Source organism: Netta rufina (genome assembly GCF_964035555.1).
Source record: "Netta rufina genome assembly, chromosome: 12".
Taxonomy (NCBI): Eukaryota; Metazoa; Chordata; class Aves; order Anseriformes; family Anatidae; genus Netta; species Netta rufina.
In genome coordinates, this window is record NC_140135.1 from 14,566,557 (window position 1) to 14,591,831 (window position 25,275).

At 38.0% G+C, this 25,275-nt stretch overlaps 1 protein-coding gene across 1 annotated transcript; it reads left to right on the forward strand.

The window, feature by feature from the left end:
• Positions 1–18,633: 18,633 nt before the first annotated feature.
• BRS3 (bombesin receptor subtype 3) lies at positions 18,634–23,116 on the forward strand (the record flags this gene model as incomplete). Its single annotated transcript, XM_084294063.1, has 3 exons — positions 18,634–19,064; positions 21,728–22,079; positions 22,709–23,116. The coding sequence occupies 3 exons, from the start codon at positions 18,634–18,636 to the stop codon at positions 23,114–23,116; spliced, it is 1,191 nt and encodes a 396-aa protein (XP_084150189.1).
• Positions 23,117–25,275: the final 2,159 nt, after the last annotated feature.

Below are 25,275 nucleotides of genomic sequence, written 5' to 3' on the forward strand. Positions count from 1 at the left end.
TTGTTATAAATCCGGATTACAAGCAAGATGCACTGTCTGCAAGTGCGGACGATACACAGATGTACTGAATAAATGTCACAGCCTCTTTTTTCTCTGCTTTCAGGGTAATGCAGCAGTGCACTGTGCCTTTTGGGATTTTCAGAAGAACAGTAAGTGCTGTGTACAGAGCTGTCACACCTGCTGTGTCACCAGAGCCTTTGGCTCCTTGACATGGTGTTTGAGACTTTGAGTCTGTGCTCTTCAGTGTGGCCCCTTCTGTTTTGCTCCTTTCCGCTGGCACTGATACCTGAACAATCGACATTACTGCTAGTGGTTATGTCTCTGCCATTATACAACGGTGCATCCACACAGATGAGAAGAGTTAGTCTAAGAAAAAAGTAAAAATGCTAGGAAACATCAGATGACTTCTCACAGTCACTTCAGGGAAGTCATTTGGGGCTTTGCTGTGGTCGAGCCTTGGATATGGCTCTGAGAGTAAACAGACACAGAAAGATAACCATGTATTGGGTTAACAGCTCATGTGAGAGAGGATTCCCAATTGTTATTGTTAGATTTTATTTATTTATTTAACAGAAGTTTAGCTTCTGAATATGCCATGCATGCCACGTAAATAGGGTCATAAATTTAATGTTACTAGGGAAGATGTGGCTTTTTCAGTGCTACATGCTGTCTAAACAACTTCCCTGCCCTATAAATATTTCTTGCCTTCTATATTTCCATACCCTGCAGTACAATCTAGTCAAATGGACTTACCTTCTTGCTTTCTCTGTGTGCAAGCATGTAAATGACTTTAAATATTTCTTCATTCCACCAGAGGCTTTCATCCAAGTTTTGAGATTCTCAGGCAAATATGTAAGATGTGTTCCTGTGTGAAATGTCACTTGTGTGCTGCTAAATGACCCTGCAATCTGTACTAACTTGAGCTCATCTTCACACATTCTGCATGCTGCAGAGCTATAAATGACTGAGCATGACTAACTCTACTTAAAAATCTCTTTTTCTATATTACACAGATGGACTGGGTGGTTGGAATACATCAGGGTGTGAAATGGAATATACAGATATGAATTACACAATCTGTTTTTGTAACCATCTTACCCATTTTGGAGTCTTGCTGGTAAGTATTCCATGAATCATCTCCAAAAAAGTCCCGTGGCACTAGACAAAGTCATCACTAATTTTGGGGAGAGATGGGAGATTCATATCTATACTAGCTGTTAGGTATCTGCAATTTTGCCAAAATTGATAACAACAAACAAAACAGTTATAATAATTTTTATGGTATAAAGTCCTCTAAATGTCAATTGCTTCAAGACAAATTCATTTTATGGATGTGTTTTGTACTTCTTTGCAAATGTAACTTAATACATATTAATGCCTTATTTGCTGCATTTGAAATACTGTGTTAAATTTATTACCTACCAGTTGGCAACTAATGATATTACATCTTTTCTGTAGCTTTGTCTACACTCCTTCAGGAAGGTAAATTTAATATAAATATGGGAGATATCATTAACAATCATATGTTGGCAGGAAAGGCAGTCAGTATTTTAATACACAGAAAACTGCCTCTGAAAGTCAGATGTCAAAAAAAATGAGAGTGCAGAGGTGGCTGCCTGAGAATGGATTGCAACAAATGCATAGGAATAGGAAAGTTCAAAGCAAACTGAGTAAATAGTTGAGAATTGTTTCATGTCCGTAGAACCCAACCTACCGGATAAAGGCTGTCCTGTCCCTTCCCTGTCAGATGCTTGCCCAGCCTCCCCTAGAGGTCAGCATTGCCCTGCTCAAAAAGAGGCACGAAAGCCCTCTCTAGGCTTTAAAAATGTGACTTCTGAAAGAGGAAATTTAAATGTTACAGATTTTAGACAACTTGCTGAAGCTGCTATTCAAGCAAACAGAAATCAGTCTGATTTTAAGAACTCGCCTCTTTTTCACTTCCATTTAAGAAATAAGCATGGATACAAGTATTTAACAGCATTAAGTCTATCATACACCAGCTATTTAGGTTACTTGTCTGAAGTTCAAAGTTTCACCAAAGAGGAGAGAAACTGTAGCAGGAAACGTCAAAAATCACATCAATATCACTCCTGGCAACAGCTGGGAGAAGCAAGACCCAGCCTCCCAGATGACTTTTGCAGGGTGATGCTTTCTGGATGTGGAGAGTCCTCCTACACTCCAAGACATTTAGCAAGTTTATGCAGTTTCCCAGCATGGCAACTGCCAGTGAAGCAAACCAGAGCTTCTCCTACAAAGCAAGTTGAACAATGTTGGTGAGATATTGGAATCCTGAATTTCTGGCTTCTGAAGTACAATTTTTCTAGCTTCACAACTAAGTATTAGATATTTTAAATACTGAATATAGGAGCTGACCATACTAGTGTGGATATTCTGTAAGGCTATACAATAAGAAACATGTAAAAATATTAATGGAAACCCTCTTAAAGTAGCAGTAGGCAGAGTATAAGTTTATTTTCTTATCCATGTGAAAATATGGAAAGCAATTTTCTTTATCTGGCAAACAACTGTGATTCTTTATCTTGTAACACAGGACTTATCCCGGACAGAGATAGATGCCAAAAATGATCGTGTATTAACTCTGATAAGCTATGCAGGATGTGGTGTTTCTTCCCTTTTTTTGGGTATAACAATGGTGACATATCTAGCCTTTGAGTAAGTCTTATCCTTTGTCTTGTGTCATCTTTATTCTTTTAGCAATAATGATTTTTCTGTAACTAGCAGAATGTTCAGTAATATTTGTTAATGTGATGCTCAGGAGGCAAGAGTGAGATCTGAAAGTATAAGTACTGTTTTATTTTGACCTCTGACTGTGGTGAAACAGGAAGGGTTAAAATCCTTATACGTTGAGACATGCACTAGTCTGAACTGTTCAACAACTTCTGTGTTCCTAAATTTTTGTAATTTCCTAAATGGGTATTTCGTGGATATGGGTAAGATATGTCAAGAAACTGGAATATTCTCTATAGATAGACGGTACATTAGATGACACTAACAGTAAAATAGAAAAGATTATATTTCAGTTCCCTTTCTGTTGGTTGTTTTGGTGTTTTGTCCTTTTGGATAGGTTTTGTTTCAAACTTTATGCACAAGTAGCTCCTGGAACAATGGGGCTTTAGCCTTAGGCAGCTGTAGGTGTTTTTCTAAGACAGTAATATTGCAAAAACAATTGACATTTCATGCAGTAGTAATAAAAATAAAAATTAAGTTAAATATCTCTTCTACTGAGTGTGAATAGCCTAGTAGGTCTTTCATGTATATAGAAGCTCTTTTTTTTCAGACTGAAAGTTGTGCTTCAAAAATAACCAAATGTTTTGATTCAAAATGTTAATGTAGATACAAATTACACTGCAGGAAGCCAGTTTATAATGTGTCGAACACACATTTATGTTACCTGGTATTATAGAATGTACCCAGCAGAATTTGTGCAATGATAACCTTCTAACTTTCCACTTCCATTTAGAAAGCTGCGGAGAGACAATCCTGCAAAAATCCTGCTAAATCTTTGTGCCACACTGCTGATGTTGAACTTGGTCTTCCTGGTCAATCCCTGGCTGTCCTCATTCAACCAGCCAGGTCTCTGTATCACCGTAGCTGCGTTCCTTCACTATTTCCTGCTTGCAACTTTCACATGGATGTGCCTGGAGTCTGTTCACTTTTACTTGTCTCTTGTTAAAGTTTTCAATATTTACATCCCAAAGTACATCCTAAAATGCTGCATTGCTGGATGGGGTAAGTAAGTGAATTTCTTTTCAACTTCCTTGCTCGTTACATTTTCTAAGATAGGGGAATGTTTGCAAAAGTAAGTTAGGACACTGAGCTAGTAGAAATGTGGTGCTTGCCCTAAGCCTTAAGGATGTATTCTTCCCCCGGGCAGGTTCATCTTAAGTTTCTCCTGCTCAAGGAGAAAGTAGCAGGAAGTGCATGTTGCACAGTTATATGCAAGGAGGGCCAAAGGTTAATGTAAAGAAATGCCTTCCCTACTGATCCTGATCTGTACAGGAATGATTTATCATGCCAGTTAATATCAGTGCATGTGCCTGAGGAAGTACGAGCTGACCACAGCCTGTGCCCCTGTGTTGGCGATGCACAGAGGTAATTCTGATCTCCCTCACCAGGCCTAGTGTTCTTTGCTGGTATCTATGCATAATTCCCCTGCAGGGGATGGATTTGGCTTTCATTCATGGGGACTTCACTGATTCACCTTTCCTCTAAGCACTTGGCGTCAAGAGACTTGTTAGGGAGAAACATGATGAAAAGGACCCAGTGTGCTGGCTCAGTTATTAGAAAAGGTGTTATCAGAGGCAGTGACCTAGAGCAGAATTTGACCCACATTGTTTGGGTAGCCATTAGCCAAATGTTTTAAAACATTTTTTATGTTTTTGAACAGTGTGCAGCATATAATCATCTCTATCCTCAGATTTAATATTGCACATAATTGTTCTCAGGGGCAGCCATATGTAATGGCGCTGGTGGCAGCAGTTATTCTGAACAGAAGAGCCAGAACTGAAAGAAAAGTGGCAAATAGGAAGTGAATGGAAGAAAAGACTGATCAAACACTGGCTGGAAAATGTCTGTCTCTGTCAGATCTTAATGCAAAATGCTGTGGTCTGCGTATCTTTTAACACTCTGCTTTTTTGTAATAATCAGTTGGTTTTATTTTACCAGATTGGATCCCTTCTGGAGATGGTTGAACATTCACAAACATTTTGCAAACACAGATATTTTATGCCTACTCATTTGTAATTTACATAAATAAGGAGATTAATCCTGCTATGCCACACATTTAATTACACTCATTTCAGAAGGAGCTTTAGGAGTACAGTTTGATCCCAAGATGTACATGTGTGTGGTAATTACTCACCAGAAATTATCTGACATCTTCCCATATTCTTCTTCTACTTTTTTTTTTTTTTTTTTAATTGAAATATTTCCTATTCTCTTTCTTTCCACTTTAGGAATACCAGCTATTGTAATTATTATTGTACTCATTATAAATAAAGACTTCTATGGTGGTGGATCACAGTCTGAGAACAATCCGTTCAGCAATTTGTAAGTATAATATTGCAATTGTTTTGATGGTTTTCAAAGTATCTTAAAGACTGAAGAAATAGCCTAGAAAATAACCTATAAACCTAGAAATAACCTAGAAAAAAGGCTACAACTGCTCTCTTGCTTTTATCTTTTCTCCGCCATCTTAACCCTCTCCTTTTGGTGGTTCTGGTTGAGTGGATCTTTTTGGACTATGTGGCTAATATATGGAGTAACTTTCACTTGAGTGAACTGGAATTGAGAACAGGAAGGGATTCTTCCAGTTTTATGCCCAATTTGTATAGCTACACTTCTTCTCTCTAGAAAATCTCTCTTCCTTTACATGACAGTTACTCAGTTTGTTGTGACATTTGTATCTGCTCCTGAATGTTCTAGATTTCTGGTAAACCCTAAAGGCAGAATAATTGCTCTAGTATTTTTCACATTTGCTTCTTCTTCTTTTTTTTTTTTTTTTAATTATTATTTTATTTTATTTTATTTATTTATCTATTTTTATGTCAGTTCACATCACTGTCTCTTTCATCTTTAAGAAACCTTTCATGATTTCAAATTCTTTTATTTTAATCATCTCAACCTCTTCTCTTTTCCAGTGGGAAAACACTGGAAATTTCTTTTATCCTTTAAAGGGGTTTTATAACATAGAGTGTGTCTGCTTAATTATTTTTTCCTGCTTTCTGTTGAGCACAATCTGATCACTTGGTGAAGATTACCTGGAATATTTGAATACTGTACCATCAGAGGGACAACACAGACCCATAACACCTCAGAGAGAAGACTGTTACCAGTTGTTAGCAAAAAAGTCAGCAAAACTCAGTAATTGCTGTACAAGGAAAAGCTAGCCAATGCTTGTCTTTCTAAACTCCTAATTAAGTCATATTTAACTTGGTTTTCCTAAGGCAGTGTATCTTTTTGTGTGCACATTATTAATTTATGAAACATTTATCAAGTTTATCTGAATTTGGAAAATATTAAATTCTCCAAGATATTAAATTTCTATAACATCCATGAAAAAGGCAACCAATTAGAGAGATTCTCTGAATGTCCTTACTGGGGGAAAGTAACGTGTGTTAAGGAATGCTCATTGCTAGGTATCAGAGAACCATGCATGAGGATTATTTTGGAAACCAGGCTTCGCTAGCTTCACTGTCTGCAGAATTCATTATCAAATGCATGCTTCCTTTTCTTGCAGTTGCTGGATTCAAGATAACACAGTATTTTACATCTCCGTTGTGGCCTATATCTTGTTAGCATTTTTGATGAATACAGCCATGTTTATCACAGTTCTCCTTCAAGTCCACTCTGTGACATCAAGGACACAAAAGAGACACAGATTCTGGAAGCAGGTTTTTCTCCAGGACGTCAAAAGTGCCTTCAGTTTGATGTTCCTTTTGGGCTTAACTTGGGGCTTTGCCTTCTTTGCCTGGGGAGCAGTAAGAATATTTTTCTTGTATCTCTTCAGCATTTTTAACACCTTGCAAGGTAATTTCTGAATGGAGTCTGGGTATAAATGCTACAGTTTAGGACTGTGGAACAGAAATACATTTGTAATATTATATAATTCAAGTATGGGGGAAGCAGAGAGTTCATATAGCTTTTGTGTTATATTGTTTAGCTGTTTCAGTAGGAAAGCTCTGTTGAAGTGAAATGACAGTATTGTTTAGATAGCATTGCTGCGATAGATATTACTGTTAAAGACACAAATGCTTGCTTCAGGAACATGGGTCCCAATAAGTGCATCTTTTCAGGAGCTGGTACAGTCTTTTTCATCTGGGAATAAAAATGGTTGCTGAGAATCTTCAGTGATTTTGAGATTATTCTTGTACCAAATGTGCAGGCAGCTCTCTCCATTACCCTTTCATATGCATAAATGACTTTCAAGTGTAATTCTGGACCAACGCGATACTGGCCCAGAGGCCACCTCTCTGCCTATACATAACTTACTTTAACCTGGTGGCATACAAAAACATCAGAAAAGGGACAGAAGGTTGGAGAATCAACTTCAACAGTGTGATTTTTTTCTTCTTACTTCTTTAGGATTCTTTATTTTTGTGTTTCATTGCCTAATGAAGGATGATGTAATGAAGCAGTGCCAGGTGCACTTTTGTTGGAGGAGATTTAATCGGAAGAATTATTCTGGTAAGCATGAAGGGGTTTTGTTTAGCTTGGCTTGTGTCACATTTGTTCTACTTTAGGAAGTATGGTGTTCTTCTTAATAGTTTTCTGTTATTTCTGCATTCCATTGGATGTTTTTTTTGGACTTTTTCCTCTTCATTTAACTGCTTATATGATATGATCATGAGGTGTCAGTATGCAGTGAAAAATACAGCTTTCTGAAACAGATTCCAACTTGGTCACTAATTCTATATGTGCTGTTCATTGTTCCAGTGTGTGAGCTATGTGTTTGGTGGATTTCCAATTTTCACAAAGTTGAGATTCAGAAACTTATCCTGTATTAACACAAATGTACTGTGTCATGAGCATTGTGTATACAGTCCTGTGCATTGTGTGCTGCTGAGGAATATGTAGCTTTCCATTTGTGCTGGGGGAATTCAGCAAGAATGCTCTAAGCAGCACATGGTGTACTTTCCCTTGAGCATCAGCCAGCTCTGTACTGTATGATACAATAAGGGTAAGACTGCTGTTCCTCTGCCCGTGTATCTCCTGACTTCTTTGTCATGGCCTTATCTAAATGAGTATTACTGGACTTGATCCCTAAAGGGGAAATAGAAGACTGAATTGCTGGTATCCAGCCTTACCTGCACAAGTGTGACATAGCTAGTGTAAAACTTAACATCAGGAATTGTGCGTTATGCCACACAGAGACCAGTGCTACAGGGCAGGTACAAGGATGGTACAAGAAACAAGACCGGAACTTTCTCCTCCCTGGTCTTTGGTAGTTTGAAATGTGACACACCAGGAAGAATTTCCCATACACAGTTTTATTCCTGTGCCTTCTGGTCTCTGATTTCAGACTGGATTGGATCAAGTGCATCTACACCAAGGAATTTAAACCACCGACACCCTTCCCCAACTTTGTGGAATCTAAATTCCAATGGAACAAGCTCAACTTCGAGTGGCTCAGATTTCCTCTCTAGGACTTCTCCGGATATGAATTTTAGGATAGGTAAGAAAATAGACTAAATACTAAGGTCCATATGGTGACTGTCAAATTCCAACCAATAAAAATATATAGGAAAGCTTTCACTGCTTTGTCTATGTCAGACTTCAGTTTGGGGTTAATGGCTGTGTTACAGATGGCTTTTGCTATATGAAGGAAAGTAAGAAAACCCTTAAGATCCTGGTATGGCTTTTTTCCAAAAGGAGGGGAACTCTCAGCTTAGCTTCCATCCTAGGCACCTAAGAAATGTTCTACCCTGTGCCAGCTGGCTGTCATTCTCATGGCACCTGCTTCCAGTTAGGGAGTACTGTAGTCTATTCTATCTCATGCATTCCCAAAAATTTGGGGGATTACAGGAAACTGAACAGGACCTGCTGTGAGCCTGTTTAGTTCAGAAGAATCCCAGCAGAATATTTTGCCTTTCAAGATGGAGAAATTGTTACAGAGATGTATTCTGAAAACAGAATTCTTTTATAGGAATTCTGACCTTATGCACCAAACATTCCTAGCTGGTTTTGGAAATATGCAGATTTCTGTTAGTTTCACAAAGAAGTTAAAGCATAGCTGTATTTACTGAGTTGTGCATAGTCAGGTTTCTTTCTAAATAAGTAAAAACAAATTAGCATCACTGAAAATTTTCCCCCATTATTTTCCCTAGCTGAACTTCATTACAACCCAACTGCTATAACTCCAGAAGATAATGAGGCCAAACATCCTTATTCACAAAGAATATCATCCATGGATAAGAAGCTCCGCTATCCACAGACAGCAAGATTTTTTCATTGATATTAAATTTGTTTTCTTCTGATTCTCTAATGATGGTTGTTTTTTTGTGGCATGTAGAAATAAACATTGATCTAAATAATTACTTTTAATGTACAATTATCACTCTGCACACAGTTATAGAGCTAAACTTTCCCATGATTCAACTATCTAGGCTTCAGTGGCATGACACTACTGACCACTTAAGAATATGGTCCCCCTGTGTTTCTTAGATTAGCTGTCATATTAAACAATGACTGGAAACTTTCTCTTCCTTGTCATTTCACTTCTCACAGTCTGTCCTCAGTCATATTTTTGAGCCTGTTAGCTGGCAATCTCTGACATAGATGTCTAGGTTCCTCAATGACCATGTTTCCTTGTTTTTTAAAATGGACTCTGACCAACTTACGCAAACTCGACTCAGCTTTCCAAGATGTTCCTGTCAATTGTATGTTTTTGTTTTCATATGTATTGGCACTTCTGCCTTAGATTTAGAACTCTAAAGAAGAGTCTGTCATTTAAATGTTGGAAAACTTTGCCCAGTACCCTAACATGGAATGTAGAATTCAGAAAAATTGAAATTCCTACCTGTAATGGATAATCATAACATCACAAAACATCACAACAGTAGAGCATTAGAGGTTGGAATGAAACTGCTTGGCATTTGCTCCTGGTATCAGCAACCACTTCTGCCTTTGTTTGTGACCAGCTCACACTCAATGTCTGCAGCAGTCTCTTGAATAACTGCAGCAAGAGATGGATGAGATTTGTGGTTGCAAAAGATGAAATTTGATCACAGTAGTGGTAAGAAGAAATGCACCATCCTGGCTACCGGGAGATGTAGCTTTCCTCTCTTACTGAAGAAGGTATTTATTTCAACAAGCGTGCTTGAATCAGTAATGTGCCTGCTTAACCAAATGGTAGTTTCAATTTTGAATTCCCTTCTCTATATCATTCAAGTGAAGATTTTTTGGATGATTGCTAATATAGTAAAATACTAACTGGTACAAATGGCAGAGAAGAAAAAAAACACGTAATGGAACGTTGTCTTAGAGCTGGTATGTACGACAGCAAATACAAAAGGTTCTTTCATTCTGTGAATAACTCCCACACAGCAATTAGTGGAAAAGATGAATATTTCAATGTACAGTAGCTACAGCCAGCCTACTTGAAATTAGACAGACCACCTTCAGATCCTTCGCTTTCTGGGAGAAATGTTAGCATTAAAAACAGCCAAACAAGTTCCACCTAGTACCCACTTGTTTGTAATTTGAAATTGCTTTTAATGAGGGGAAAAAAAAAGAAAAAAGAAATTTGGAATGAAATACCATTCAATATGTTGGGCACGTGAACTATAATCCTCTGCTTGTGTTCCTTATTTTCACTAGTAGCATGAATGAAAATTCTGTTCCACAGCCTGCTGCTGACCATAGTGCCTGACTCCCCTTGTGCACTGAACCTGGCTGTGCCACCACCAGAGTGTCCTGCCAGGGTAAGGATGGAGGCTATGGTGGGAGGCCTTTGGGGGAAGAGGAGCTTCAGTCCTTCCCTGAACCCTGTTCACATCAGTTTGTCTCTGCGGTGAGATCACCAAATCTAGGTGGATGGACAGCTTGACACTGTTTCCTTTTTTCTAATTCTTCTAATTTCTAATTTTAAGGTCAAATAACACTGGAGTAAGTGGTTTAGAGAGCACATGGAACTTCTATCATTGCAAGTCTTAAAAAGCACTTATGATGCTAAGACAAATACCTGCCAGAACAGGTAAAAGCAAGGTTGATTTTGCCTTAGGGCAAAGAATGGAGTGCAAGACCTGCTGAAAGTTCTGCTAACTCTGTTTTCGGTTACTCTGGTTTAAAATAAAATGGCATCCAAAGAGAATCAATACGGAAGCAACATGAGATTGGCCTGGTCTGCATACTGTAATTGCTTTGTATCATTTCTGATAAAATATGAAATGTACCTTGATTTTCTAAAGCTTTTGCTAAATGCCCTAATATGCTTAAATGACCAGGAGGAACAAAGCTTTGGATAAAAGTGAGACATGCTAGAATACTTCAGACTGCCTAAAAATGGATGGAAATGCTGGCAGGTCACTGTGTGGTTCCTGCTTCAGAGGTGTAGGAGTGGGAAGAAGAGCAAGCAGCATGGCATGTAGCTATGTCACTTCTCAATTGTTGCTATTGATTTTTTTTCTTCTGTCTGAAAAGCAAAATCTGGAAGTAAATTTTTAAAAACCTGTCAACATGCTTATGTGAAATGCAAAGCACTGTTTGTTCTAGGAAGGCAGTTAGCTCACTTCCACTCTCCATCATATGCCTAATGGCTTTTCCAGCTAAACAGTATATCATTTATGTTTCAAGCATGGCATTGTTTAGGTTGTCAGCCAGAATGAAGATGTGTAATTTTCTTTGGGCTGAAATAATATCTTCCGCACTGGCACCATTACATTTGCTCTTCTCCAATGTATCTATGCTGACATTCTGTCACAGAATTGTGCATTGATGTTTTTCACAGGGAGAGGACATGCACAATGACAAGTCTAATAAAAAATTGCTATGCACTTCTGATTCACATCCTGACAATTTCAAGTGACAGGAATAGCTCCTGCAGCTCTAGCATGGAATAGAACCTGATGGCTTGAGGAGCGTTACCAGTACAAATGAGTCCTCTGTACCCCCTTTTGATTCTATCACTTGTCTCTGTTCACTATCAGGAAAAACAGTATCTAAAAGCTCTTTTGATTTTTTAAGTTGTTCTCAGTTACTCCTAAATTGCTTATTTTTAGCCATACATACACCAGAAAATGCATGCTCTATTTTAAACTGATGAAAGAAGGATTTCTAAAAGTGTATTTATCTGTGAAGGCAATTATTTGATGTCAGATCTCAGTGAGTTGTTAACAATGGGTTAGACAACCCAGTTGCAGGCAAAACAAATAAAAAATGATAGTAAAATCCCCACAGCCTCTGTGGTGACTCAGAAGGACAAAACCCTCCCTACTCCCATCCTGCTGCTTAGACCAGCCCCAAGCCCTCCCACCCTTTGTACCAGCTAAGCCCATGCATTCAGACCCAAGGTCTGGTAGCTCACCCACAGGGCCATAGAGGTTTTTTATTCCTTTGCATGGACTGGTGGCTAAAGCTGACACCTGTATTTGCAGCACATTGATATGATATGATAGATAGATATTAAATAGTGTGACAGTTAAAGGTCAGTAATTTTGTTTTAAGTTTCCTTCTGACAGTTTATGAATCTACAGTAATGGTTAGCAATATAGGTATGTACTTACGCCCAAGATGTAAAATTCTTTCTAAATTTAGAAGGCAGTTATTAGTGGGACATAGAAAGAAATGTCATTATGGGAAAAAAATTGAGATTGAAAATCAAAATACTGGGAAGATAATTACCTATTGCATAATACTCTGTGCTTTTAACTATCAGAAAGTATTTCACATGTAATGGCATTCTAATTGTTTTAAATTAAATGAATCGTTGAATGTTTCAAGGATGCCCAAAAGAATATGCTTGCTATATTATTTCATTCCCCGACTGTTCCCTTGAGGGAAGAAATTCAAAGATATGTTTTAATGTTTACTTTTCTCTCTTTTCTGACACTGGTATTTCACTTGCCATTCTCATACTGAAGCTGGCTGAGGAAACTCTTGGAAAGAGAGGCTGGAATGGGATGCAAGGGTGGAGAAAACAGGATGAAAGGTATTTGGAACCATTGATGAGTAAGTGCCTTTCAGATCTTGTCACAGGCAGACTGAGTCCCACTAACTCTTCTGCACAGTCCGGATTTAGACTTAGCAACAAAATAAGAAGATATTTTCTTAGGTTTTAACCAACAAGATATAAGTCTTGTTGCTGTGTTACTGAAGGCTGCTTTTGACAGCTCATCTGAACTGGCCTTCCACCTCATCTTCATAATGTTGCAGGATGGGATGATATTTTTTTTGCTCCTAATCCTGCTGGTAAGTCTTGAGGCATTTGGAAGTGTAACTTGGCTACTCATCTTCAGTTCCAAAAACCAGTTCCAATCTAACATTACTCAGTCTTGGTGCCTGTACAGCTCCACCTGGTCTTCATTTAGTATCAGCTCTGCACAGGTGACAGGGGATAGAGCCAGTAATAGAACAATACATTTTTCTCACAAATAAGTAGTCTTGACAATGAGTGGTTAGACTCTAGTATGTGATACAGATGACCAAATTGTCACTAAAGTGTCCTGAAAAGATATTCTTCTTTTTAATAGCTCCAGCTATGTTTTGCCTCCATCAGTTTTTGCCAAGGACACTGGGCAATGGTAAAAATCAAAATACAGGATAGAGAAGAGTTCCCACATACGGGTGAAAAACACCAGATTGACAGGCATGGAAACCAAGCTCCTGTATTCACAAGTGAAGAAATACAGCATGGGCAGTACCTTATGTAACCTCCCATTTCCTGATGCTTGGTAGCTCCAAAATGAATGTCTGACAAGATGGGGAGAAAATGTTCCCTCTGTTTAAGGAGGGACTCAGATGCAGTTCACGGAAATGATTCATTCCATCCAGAGCAGAGCTGGAAACAGCCTTGGATTTGCTGGTAATTTGCTCTAAACATGGACTGCTGTCTCTGACAGCAAAACTCACTCTGGGTGTGCATTCACTCTTTCCCATTTAATACTTGCCTGCCTGGGCCCTAGAAAATGGACTCAGAAGTCATATGTGTCATACAACCTATGAAATAAGTGTCAAGTAAAAGCTTCATTCATACTATTGACCCGAGACATGAGACTCTTTGATCCCTCATCTTGGTGTTATTTGTCGTGCTCACGGGAATTTCAATTTAAGGGGAAATACTAAAGGTGCAACTCAGATGCAAGTCAGAAACAAATTGCATACTCCCAACCTGCAGTCTCTATAGCAGGTACTCCTCTCCCAACACAGTGACATGCTCAAAATGAAAAAATGAGGAGCTATGGTTGTGCAAATACTGCAGTGCTCTTCAGTCATGTGGGCACAGTTCCCTTACAAGGGGAACAGCAAGATGTGCTGTGTGCTTGTAAAGAGCATAGAGAAATTAAATTCAGGTCCAAGTATAATAGAGATTAGCACGAGAGGAGAGAATGGTGGTGAAAACAAAGCAGAAGTGTGTATCTTCCTACCGTTATTATTATTATTATTATTATTATTATTATTATTATTATTATTATTATTATTATTATTATTATTATTATTATTATTTGCCATGAGCAGAGCCAGCTCAGAAAATGCCAGGAAGAAAAATTAATTTCAGATAATATAACTGTAGTTATCACTGTAAACTGTGGCTTAATAGCTAGATCTGTTAAAGAACTCCAGATTAGGACTACTTGATGGAGGAACAAAAAATCCTCCTTCTTCACCTTTATGTCAAAATAATATAAGCTAAAAAAAAATAAAGGCTGCTGAGAATCACTGGACTGTTGTCCTGGAAAGAAAAGATTTACATGGAACTCAGCAGACTGCTAAGCTTCAAATAAGTTTTAAAGGAGGGGAGTAAGAGGACTGTCCGTTGTGCAGCAGAGTTCTGCTCTGTTGTGAACAGCCTAAAATAATGGGTCTGCTGGTCTCCACCGTGCTGGGAAAGGGTGTGTGATGGGCTTTGCTCTGCTGGCCCTCTGTGGCACAAATGCCAACAGCAGCTGCCCAGGGAAGCTCCCTATTTCCCACCATGTTTGCACAGTCTGTCTTCTGCCTTGGTGCTTTCCCTTCACCTCTTTCACAATCTGAGGTGCTAATCTAGTACATCATATCCATTTTTTTAGCATGGCACTTCACGGCAGCTATTTGATGGTGTACTCACAAGGCATACAACGGCACTGCTATTATTGAGACTGAGCATTAGGGCTTTTTTGGAGTGCTCAGGGTGGTCAAATGGCTCATCTGTAGGAGAGCTCTTTATCAGAGAAAAACCTTTTTAAGAGAGGATGCCATGACAGAGTCTACCAAAATTCAAGACTGACTCCACCTACTAGGACAGACAAGCTGTTCGGTATCTCTCTGTTGTTAACACGCTAAGAACATAAACGTCAGTTCACTCAGCAGAGAGACTGAAAGATACATCAGCCAGCAATAAACAGATGGCAACACTGCTGGGAGATTCAATTAAAGCAAGGGTCGAAAATGCGTTTGAGACATAGAAGAAAAAATAAGACAACTAAATAGTTTTATGGAGCACTGATACAAATAATGACCTAAGAAAGTGAGTTAAAATAAGCCTAAAAAGAACAGGTTTGCAAATACAGCTGTAGTTCCCTGTGCATCAGTTCTGAATTCCTACCACTCTAGCTACAAAGCATTTTGACACATTTGTGTAAACAACAATCAGCTCTGTATGACCAGTGTATACTGAAACAAAAAAAAATTGTGTTGCACACGATAAGATTTTGGCTGCTTTCTCCATACTTTGGTTTGGTGCAGAGCAAATGGTTCCAAAAGAGATTTTTCTGAGTGGGTGACACTACACAGCACATGGAAATGACTTAAGTCAGCAGTCACACTGCATTAAAACAGAAAATTTGCATGAAAAATACTGCTACATGATATACTCTTGAGTGTTTTATTTGCACTTTTTTTCAGCATGGAGTTCAAAAGGAACATTCATTTTCTGTGAAACGCAGTACTTTAAACAATAGTCAGAATTACCCAATTTGCTTTTCTCTTAACACCAGAAGACAAAGCTGTAAAATAACATCTTACAGTTGTTCACTATTTAGAATAAATATGTCATTATCTTCCTTTTAAGCTGGATTTTCAGATTTAAAGTCATTGGAATCTGTATTAAAAATGTGGTGTGTTTCACCTTGCCTGGTTTCTACCCATGAAACCAATGAAGAGCACACAAGAAGTGATGAACAGAAACACTGAAATTCTACCATCACTAACAAACTGTGTATCTGATGTTTACTATCTGTCTGTCAGTTTTCCTGGATTTCCTTGGAATTTTCCTGGATTTTCCTATAGAAGATGATTCTGTGTGGTTTTTCAAAATAATGTTTTTCACCTCCTGACAGTCAACTAAGAACATCTTATGTTCTATAAGGAGAGGACCTCTCTGATGAGCTAAAGCCTGCAGTAATTCAAGCTCTGTAGGAAGAATTGTGAGAAACAAAAGAGCTTCCTTCTGCCATATTCCACTAAGGAGGCAGAAAGTTGGGGAAAATATATTCTCTCAATAGTAAGAGAGAAACAAGTACAATTTCATGCTGCTGTGAAGTTGGTTAGACATAGGTACCGTGCCCTATTAGAGAGAGAGTGGGAAAAACGTTTTTGTGCTTCCAGGTAATGCAGGCCTCACGGTGTGAAGCATCAGACAGAACATTCAGGTTCAGGTAGTTAAATTTAGGTTCTGTTATGAATAAACAGTACACAAAATGTCAGGAGCAAACAGAATTTCAAGCCCTTGCACCTTTCTGGGGTTGCTTTAATCTGTGACAGATGTTAGCAACCTCAAGAATTTTAACTACAGCTTGTGAGGTCTGTCACCTTTCCTTTCATACCTGAATCATCCCCAAAGCCAAACACTGGGAGCACCTCATAACTCAAAAGTCTCCAGTCCTCTGGGTTCTCTCTTACACAGAAGGATACCAGTTTGGGTCCTCTATCTTGCTGTACAAAATCAAGGGGCAGATTAAACTGAGTTATGATCTCAAGTTGTCAGCCTAAATCTGATGGGTCTGAAAGCTCTGGGACTGCACAAGGCTGGGAATCTATGCTGCTAACTGAACTTTGCTACATCAACCAACCTCTTGTGCAAATCTAGGTAAGTAACAAGCTTCTTTCAGCTAAATTGCAGTTTTAGTCAAACACCTGATATTTAATTCAGATGTTGCCCTTGAGCATTCAACACTTGGTGGATAACAATTAGTTCCTAATGTTTGCTAATACCTCACTTCTCCTATACAGGAAATCTAAACATTTTATGTAAGTATCTGACATTAAGCTGTCACAATCTGCTACAGTTGCCGAACTCTATATTAAATATAATGCACAGTACTACACTGGTGTGGGTGGACAACATAATCGGGCATCCTCAAAGACACCTAAATCTGTGAGCAACCTACATACTGTGCCTGTATAAAAGGACATATTATGGTTGATCGTGACAAGAACTTTCTTCTAAAAGCACTTACAAAAAATGTAATTGAAATGTTTAACCCCTACACCCTTTCTGTATCAGTGATTACTTCTTCTATCTGGCCATAGCATAGGTCTACTTGCATCACTGCCTAGTAACCATGGCATAGTTGTGCTTTCTAGGCTTGGGGCTGGGATTTTTCATATTTAGTACTTAGATGAGGTAATTTGAATGAAATGAGCTTGATTTGTGTGTTTATGTATCTGTATAGCTAAAGATAATGGACATGGCTATAAGATGGTTTTTGTGATTGGAGCAGACTACTTTCTTCACTCCAACATCACAGCTGAAGAACAATCTGGAGGAAAAAATACTCCAGCTACTGATCTTCATTATCAAGACATAAAACTCAGCCCTTTTACATCCTTTCCTCTTTCATTATTTATAAATAAGATTTTGACTTTCTTACTTTCAGGAAATTTAGCCCTATAGGTCACGTTCCTCATACCTTAGTTTCCACTAACGTTAATCAGGGGTTCATCACAGAGTACAGTTTCAGATCGGACTGTTGACTAATCTAAAGATAAGAAAGCCCGTAGTACTAACACATGTGATTGAGACAGCATCATGAAAAGTTGTTTTTTTCTCTCAGAAGACTTGAATCATCAGTTGTACCATTCAAAGCCTATAAATACATGGACTATTGCAAAATAGTGGGCTTCTGTACCGCAACTGTCTGTAAGCCTGTCCAAACTTCAGCAAACTTCTTTGTTGTCAATGGGACCGTTTCAAAGGAGAGACCCAAATTTTAATGTAAGTTAATGTAAGTGTTAGCAGCGTTACAGCCATAAATTTCTATCTTATGTTGCCTTCAGGAACGTCACTGCATTTCATTTATGGAAATACTAATTAGAATGTAGATGAGTACAGGCTGTCTCTAAGGCTTTTTTTTTTTTTTTTTTTTTTTTTTAAATGAATACTATCTATATTTTGAGAATTTTTGTCTGTCATTAGGTTATATTTTACAGTTTTATGTTAAATTAGTATATTCTATGCTTACCTGTATGTTTTATAAAACTATTTCAGGTTTTAATTTTATTTCCTTTTTAGAGTATTTTGAAAAAAAATATTAACAAACATTTGATAGGTACTACATGAACTGTAATAGCACAGTAAATACAATGCAACAGTTATTTGCCAGATACCTCCAAGAAAAAAAAGAAAAAAAAGAAAAAAGAAAAAAAAAAACACCATTTCTGCTACTGTCTTTAAGGAAACTCCTTTTCTCTTTTTCCTCCTCCCTCTCTGCTCCACTAGCTGAAAAGCCAATAAAAAAATTCTCCACCTCCTACACAGTTCAGAATAAGATCTGTGTGCATTTATCCTAGGCATGCTTTGAGACCCAGAAGGGGATGAAAGTAGTCAATGTGCAACGGGAATCTTAACTTCAGACACTAATCTGTACCTCTCTCTTGACCTTGCTGATATGCTGCAAGCTAATTATTAAACTTTATAATTATTTTTTTATTTTTTGGATCAATTTAAGTCCAGCCTGGGGAGAAGAAACAGTTAAAGAAATGTCTCAAGTATACCTGCATTCATCTAATCAGACTTTGTGTGCATCTACAAATGGTACAGAACTGAAATCAATCATTGATAATGAAACCACAAATGAAAAATGGACTGAAGACTCCTTTCCAGGATTAGAAATACTGTGCACAATTTATGTTACATATGCTGTGATCATTTCAGTGGGTCTCCTTGGAAATGCTATACTCATCAAAGTCTTTTTCAAGATTAAATCAATGCAGACGGTTCCAAACATCTTCATCACCAGCCTGGCATTTGGAGACCTACTGCTTTTATTAACTTGTGTGCCTGTAGATGCAACACGTTACATTGTGGATACCTGGCTCTTCGGAAGAATTGGGTGCAAGCTGCTGTCTTTCATCCAGTTAACCTCAGTTGGAGTATCAGTGTTCACACTGACTGTTCTCAGTGCTGACAGGTGGGTCTGATGCAACTGGTTTGCCAGGAAATACCTCAGGTGTGAAATTAGAAATGAATAAAAGAGCATAAATGATAATTTTCACAACAGTAAATGGCACATTTTAATGAACTGAAAAAAAAATATATCTCCCATTTATTTTTAAAATGTGTGTTAGAAAAATTGGAACAGTTCTTTTTAATAGAGTGAAGTGAGACTCTTTAAGTCTTCTGACCTTTTATTAGTTTGAAGTACAGTACGTTTTTTTTTCTCCATTGCACAGAAAAGGTAAATTGCTTAAGGCAGGGAAAAGACAGTATATTGGTGCTATCTAGTGGTGCACTAAAGTAGTCAATGAAGATGAAAAATAAAACTGTGAAAAATGACTGAGTGGAAATCTTTTGTCTTACTCCTGTGCACTCAGTGAGGCTCTAAAATCTAAGAACTAAAACAAGTGGCATGTGGGATGAAGAGCCAAAAGTAAACTCAGAACAGACTTTGGGACAAACTACTTTCATGACTCTCATGACTTGATGGTTACTGCAATACTTATGGTAGTTTTCATGTTAGTAAGTGCTTAGTGTGAGATAATGTGGCACAACTGGAATACTTTCTCTGCTTTGAGTTTACAGTTCTTATATTTTTTCCATATATATCTTAACCCAGAGGTCCTGAAATTAAACTCAGGTTACAAATGAAGCATTGTTGAAAGGGATCAGTGCTCCCATCTGACTCTTTTCATAAGGAACTGCTGAATAACCATTTTTCAATGCACCTCCTTTCTGAATGAACAATACTACAATGAGATTCCAGACCAATCAGCGTGAGCATGGCAAGGAGCAGAAAAAGACAAAATTAGTTTTAGTACTAATAAAGAAAAAGATTTTCATCTTGGATATCAGCAGTTGTAGATTGTATGTATTAGCATGTGTCCAGACTTTAAATCCCAAGTAATGCTACTGTTACTGTAACCTAAAAAAATTCGGCCAACATAAAACGAGACATACTTTGTCAGGTAAAGGGGTGCATGCAGGCTGATACCCAGACTCCACTAGTGGTAATACAAAGACAAGAAAAGACACATAGGTAGGGTAAGAACGCAGTGATGTTACAACACTACACTTAAGCCTTGATACGATCTCCTGAGCAGATGTGGTTTCTGTCTACTTAATAATCTCAGTGCATTTTTCTTTTAGATCCTTGTCCAGTCTCTTCTTGAACTTGGTTAGCAATGAATTTCACTGCCTCTTTCTTTTTTTGTTGGTGTTTTGATTTTTGTTTTGTTTTGTTTTGACATGGCTTCATTTGATGGCTCTGGCTCTTGTGCTGGAAAACTTAATAATCCCTATCCATCCTCTCCGGGTTGCTCATGTTATATTCCATCCTTAGTATGTTTTTTTTGAGATGCGTGCAGAGCAGCACATGGTATTCATGAGTTGCTTTAACCAGAGCTAGATAATTGCACAATCTCTCTTTTCAATCCTTTGCTTTCCTAATAATTCCTAACATTTTGCATTTTATTTGTTACTAATGCTGAATATTAAGATAATATTTTCATTGAAATATTTATCACAATTTCAAGACTGTGGTCCTGCATTAAGTCAATTCAGCATCCATCATTGAGACACTTGTTTCTGTATTTGATTCTTCATAGTAGCTGTTATATAAATACTCCATAACATGTTTTCACAGGATAACTATATAGCAAACTTACTCAGACAGTTCAGAACATAAGTCATGTGCACAATCATGTTCCAGTACACTAGAAGAGCTTGAGGTCAATAAAAATTGTGTTTATTTGATAAACAACAATCCAGACTTCAGTTTTCAGATTAAACTTGACTAGAGGAGAAAGAGAAGAGCAGATCCTCAGCTTGTGCAAAATATTACACCTAAACTGTCTTCTTCTCTGGATCCTTTTTCACTATGTTTCCTTTCATACCAGTCTTGTGCGCCCCTGGAAAGACCTCTTCTTTTCACATTGTTAAGTGTCCCTGGTGTTTTGAGAGCAGGGTATGTTGATTTGTGTGTCTTACCCACCTTTGTGGGAGCTGCTTCCTTTTCCATGTCCCCATTCCTCAGAGATTTTGACTCATCCATAGATTTGCCCAGATTTTCTCATATGTTTCACTCAGTCCGGATGCAGCAGAATCACAGCCATGAATCAACAGCAGTGTTAGCTCATACTTTATGAATGTGAATGAACACCTGAGCATTAGTTTGAGTAAGATCACTGCACTCAGCTAGGATCTTAGGAACAAGGAGGAAAGTAAGAGTGCACATAGATTGTTTCACGTGTTTATAAGCCTGTTAACTTAATTCATACCTTTACTTCATACCTTTACCAGTTTTGCAACTAACTCTCTCATTTATCTTTCTGTGCACCTCCACAAAACTAGGAGAGTTTACTGATTCTAATCCAAACAGTAGAAAGTGCCTTTAAGCTTTAAGGAAGGCTTCAAGCACAAGTCAGGCCAGCCAATTCATTAAAACGATACATGCTTGAAATTAACTTTTGCATTTTCATGTTAATTATAATGAACTAGTGTATGTTTCATTTACAAGATGATTCTTCAAAATTTAGTTTAGTGCAAATAGGGGTGGCTTTATCCTCAGAAAGTTTACATAGTCAGCGCTTGCACTACTACTGTATTTACTCTGACAGTGGTGTTGGTTGCTTTTAGGTACAGAGCTATTGTTAAGCCCTTGGAACTGCAGACCTCAGATGCACTCCTGAAGACCTGCTGTAAAGCTGGCTCTGTCTGGATTGTCTCCATGATACTTGCTATTCCGGAGGCCGTTTTTTCAGATCTGTATTCTTTCAGCAATCCTGAGAAAAATGTAACTTTTGAGGCATGTGCCCCTTATCCTGTATCTGAGAAGATACTGCAGGAAGCTCACTCCCTGGTTTGCTTCTTAGTGTTCTACATTGTGCCATTAGCTGTCATTTCTGTCTATTATTTTCTCATTGCCAGAACTTTATATAAAAGTACATTCAACATGCCAGCAGAAGAACACGGTCATGCCCGTAAGCAGGTAAGTTACGATCAAGGACTAAAGTGTCCAATTTTCCATAATCTATCAAGCTGATTCAAGTCTTCATTCTTGAGTGCAAAACCTTCTCCTAATAATATGCACAAACAGATGAATAAAATTCTCCTTCAACTCAGGGCATGTTAGCAATCCAAATGCAGCTGTACACTTACGCATATACTTATGTCTCATCAACTTAATTGTGAGTGTACATGCTTTCCTAAAGAGAAACTTTTTTTTTTTTTTTTTTTCCCTAAAAGTTTGCTTTGCTTTATTATGACCCTATGAAACTCAGGAGTTATGAAGTTGAATTCTAAACAGTAAGACCTCATCCATGTTAGCTGACTTGTACTTACTTATAAATCCTAATCTAGCTGGGATTCCCATGTGATTTATAATAGAAGGGGAATGTGCTTTTCATTGGAAATACTTTGTTAAACAAAAAGAGTTTGATTTATTTGATTTATTTATTTTTTTTTCTTTGCCATTTTATGTTTTATTTTTATTTTATTTATTTATTTTTTTTTGTCACTAATGCATTTAGACTTTTAGACTCCTTTGAAAATCAGCACCAAGTACATGAAAGTGTTACTAATTGCTATTAATACCAGGTATGCATTATTTTCTTGTAGATTGAATCCCGCAAGAGAGTTGCAAAAACAGTTCTGGTACTTGTTGCTTTGTTTGCCTTTTGCTGGTTGCCTAACCACATCCTCTACCTATACCGCTCCTTTACATACCATTCTTCTGTAGATGCTTCCACCTTTCATCTGATAGCTACTATTTTTTCCCGAGCATTGGCCTTCAGCAATTCTTGTGTCAATCCTTTTGCTCTTTATTGGCTGAGTAAAAGTTTCCGGCAACATTTTAAAAAGCAAGTCTCATGCTGCAAGGCAAAACTTCGTACAAAGCCTCCCAGTGCTACCCAAAGTAATTCACCAACCAGAGCCCTGTCAATCACAGGCAGCACACATGGCTCAGAAATCAGTGTTACACTGCTAACAGATTACAGTATCACAAAAGAAGAGGAAAGTGTTTAGTCCATCTGTGATGAAGAATGACAGAAACTGACCAACAGCAGCTGAGTCACTACCGTCTGCATCATGGAGAGATGCCATGCCCTGCCCTGCCTCTGAAAGGATTTTCACCAGGAGTTCCTCATTTTTTAAAGCATACAACAAAGAAATCAAAGTGTGCGGCAGACGAAGATAAAGCAGCTGAAATTTTCAGCATAGGCTCAAAGGAGTTTTTCATTTGCCCAAGCATCAACATGTGCCATTAGTGGAGATCCTTGTGTTGAGCAGGACTGGAGCCAGCAAAGTTGCTGTGAGAATTGGCTGTGGGGATTGTTTCGTTCTTGGTGACTTGAGACTGGGAGCTCCCTTCTGTCAAGTACTTCCATCTAAAGCAAGCAAGTAAAACCATGCATCTTGATAAAACCATCAACCTGACAGGTTTTTATTTCTTTTCTTGTCCCAGATGTTGAAAATCAGTAAATGCATTGGAAAGCAAGTTGAAAAAAAATGCTAAAGTTTGTAGTTTGGTGTAGTAAAAAAGAAAAGCATTATGAGCCAGATCAATGCTACGCTTTGCTCTGCCAGTGACTTTGAAATTTTGGGTATGAGCTGATTGCAGTTTAAAAGGATGGCCTTCTCACATCCCAAGAAGGTCAAGGGAACCAGCAGGTGATCATCTCTCCTAAGCTGTGATAATTGTCTTTAGCCACATTTGTAAAGTTCTTTGTGATCTATAGATACTTCTCAAATGAGCAGAATTATTCATTGTTACAATGATTTTACATCATGAAATTGGTCTGGATCTTTATGAGAGCTGTAGTTTTGATTTGTAGTGCACTTTTGAAGCAAACTGCTCATACAACCCTATCTGCCTTACTTTGGTCTGCCTCCCAGAGTGCACAACCTGCCTTTCTTTCAGATAAAACTGTGTTCAGTCCATGGAACCAGACTGGAGCTGGAGTGAAGTAGAGCCCCCAAAAGTGTACAGGGTGGGTGTCAGGCTAACCATTTCCCTATACAGATTCACTGCACCTGTAATGTATTGCTTGATAACGTGGTCATTTCTAAATCATCTGCACCTTTACAAGCATGCTGGAAGAGCTGGATTTTTCTATTGTACCAGCTTTCTATTTTTGAGTTATTCAAGTAACATCCCTTTTTCATATTATGATAGACTGTCTTTATGAAATCGGCCTTTTAATCTCAAATCCACTGATTCTGATGACTCTGCATGTGTAAACAAGTCAGCTATAGCCTATCATGGGCAGCCTGTTTATGCCTAAAAAGCAAAGCAGCACTGCTGGCAGGGACTGTCTTCCTAACAGGAGATAGAAGAAGCAAATCTTCCAGCCCCATATTACCGAAATGTTGAATGAAACCTATTTTTATTAGGCTTGTGTACATTGAACCAAAATTTTGTTCTGTGGGAGTTGGTGTTAAAAATCCACAATAGATTTTCTATTGCTTAAAATAAGGAACTTCTTTCTCAAAAAAGAAGTTGTGCGTTGAATTATTGAAGAGAGGTTGCAACATATGAATTATACAAACCACTGCTGTCAGTCACAGAAGTTTGAATTTTATCTCTTATTTGAAAGGCTAACTAACCCTTGAAGACATAACACTCCTCCAGTTGCACAGAGCCCTTAACAACACATGGATGGAAATCCATCCATCCGTGCACTGTTATTTGAGTTCATTATAAGATGCAGGAAATCTATTTGCAGTCTCTCTCTTCTGACTGTCCTAATCAGAATAATCAAACTAATCTACAAATCCCAAAGGCATTGGAATACAACCTCTGTAGTCATCTTAAACCAGTTTAATGATAGCCCATTTTAATCCCATCAGGCCTGGCTTTATTGTACTATGCTCTTCACATTATTTGCTGCAAGACTGTAAGCACTAATTTTCAAATGGTTTCTCCATTTTATTGTACCAATTGTATACCAGGATAGGATCATTGAAGTAAATAGAAATATAACAGCACAGAAATGCAATTTATGGGAAAGCAGACTCCAGAGACCTCATCTTACTCTCTTTGTCTTAACAGAACACATTCCCTGGTACTGAGCAATGTACAAAAAGAACACATTACACTGATATTTTCCCCTTCTCATTCTCTTTAATGGAGCTGCAGGGTGAGACTGAAATGGGCAAATAAGCCTACACACTTAAGACCCTAC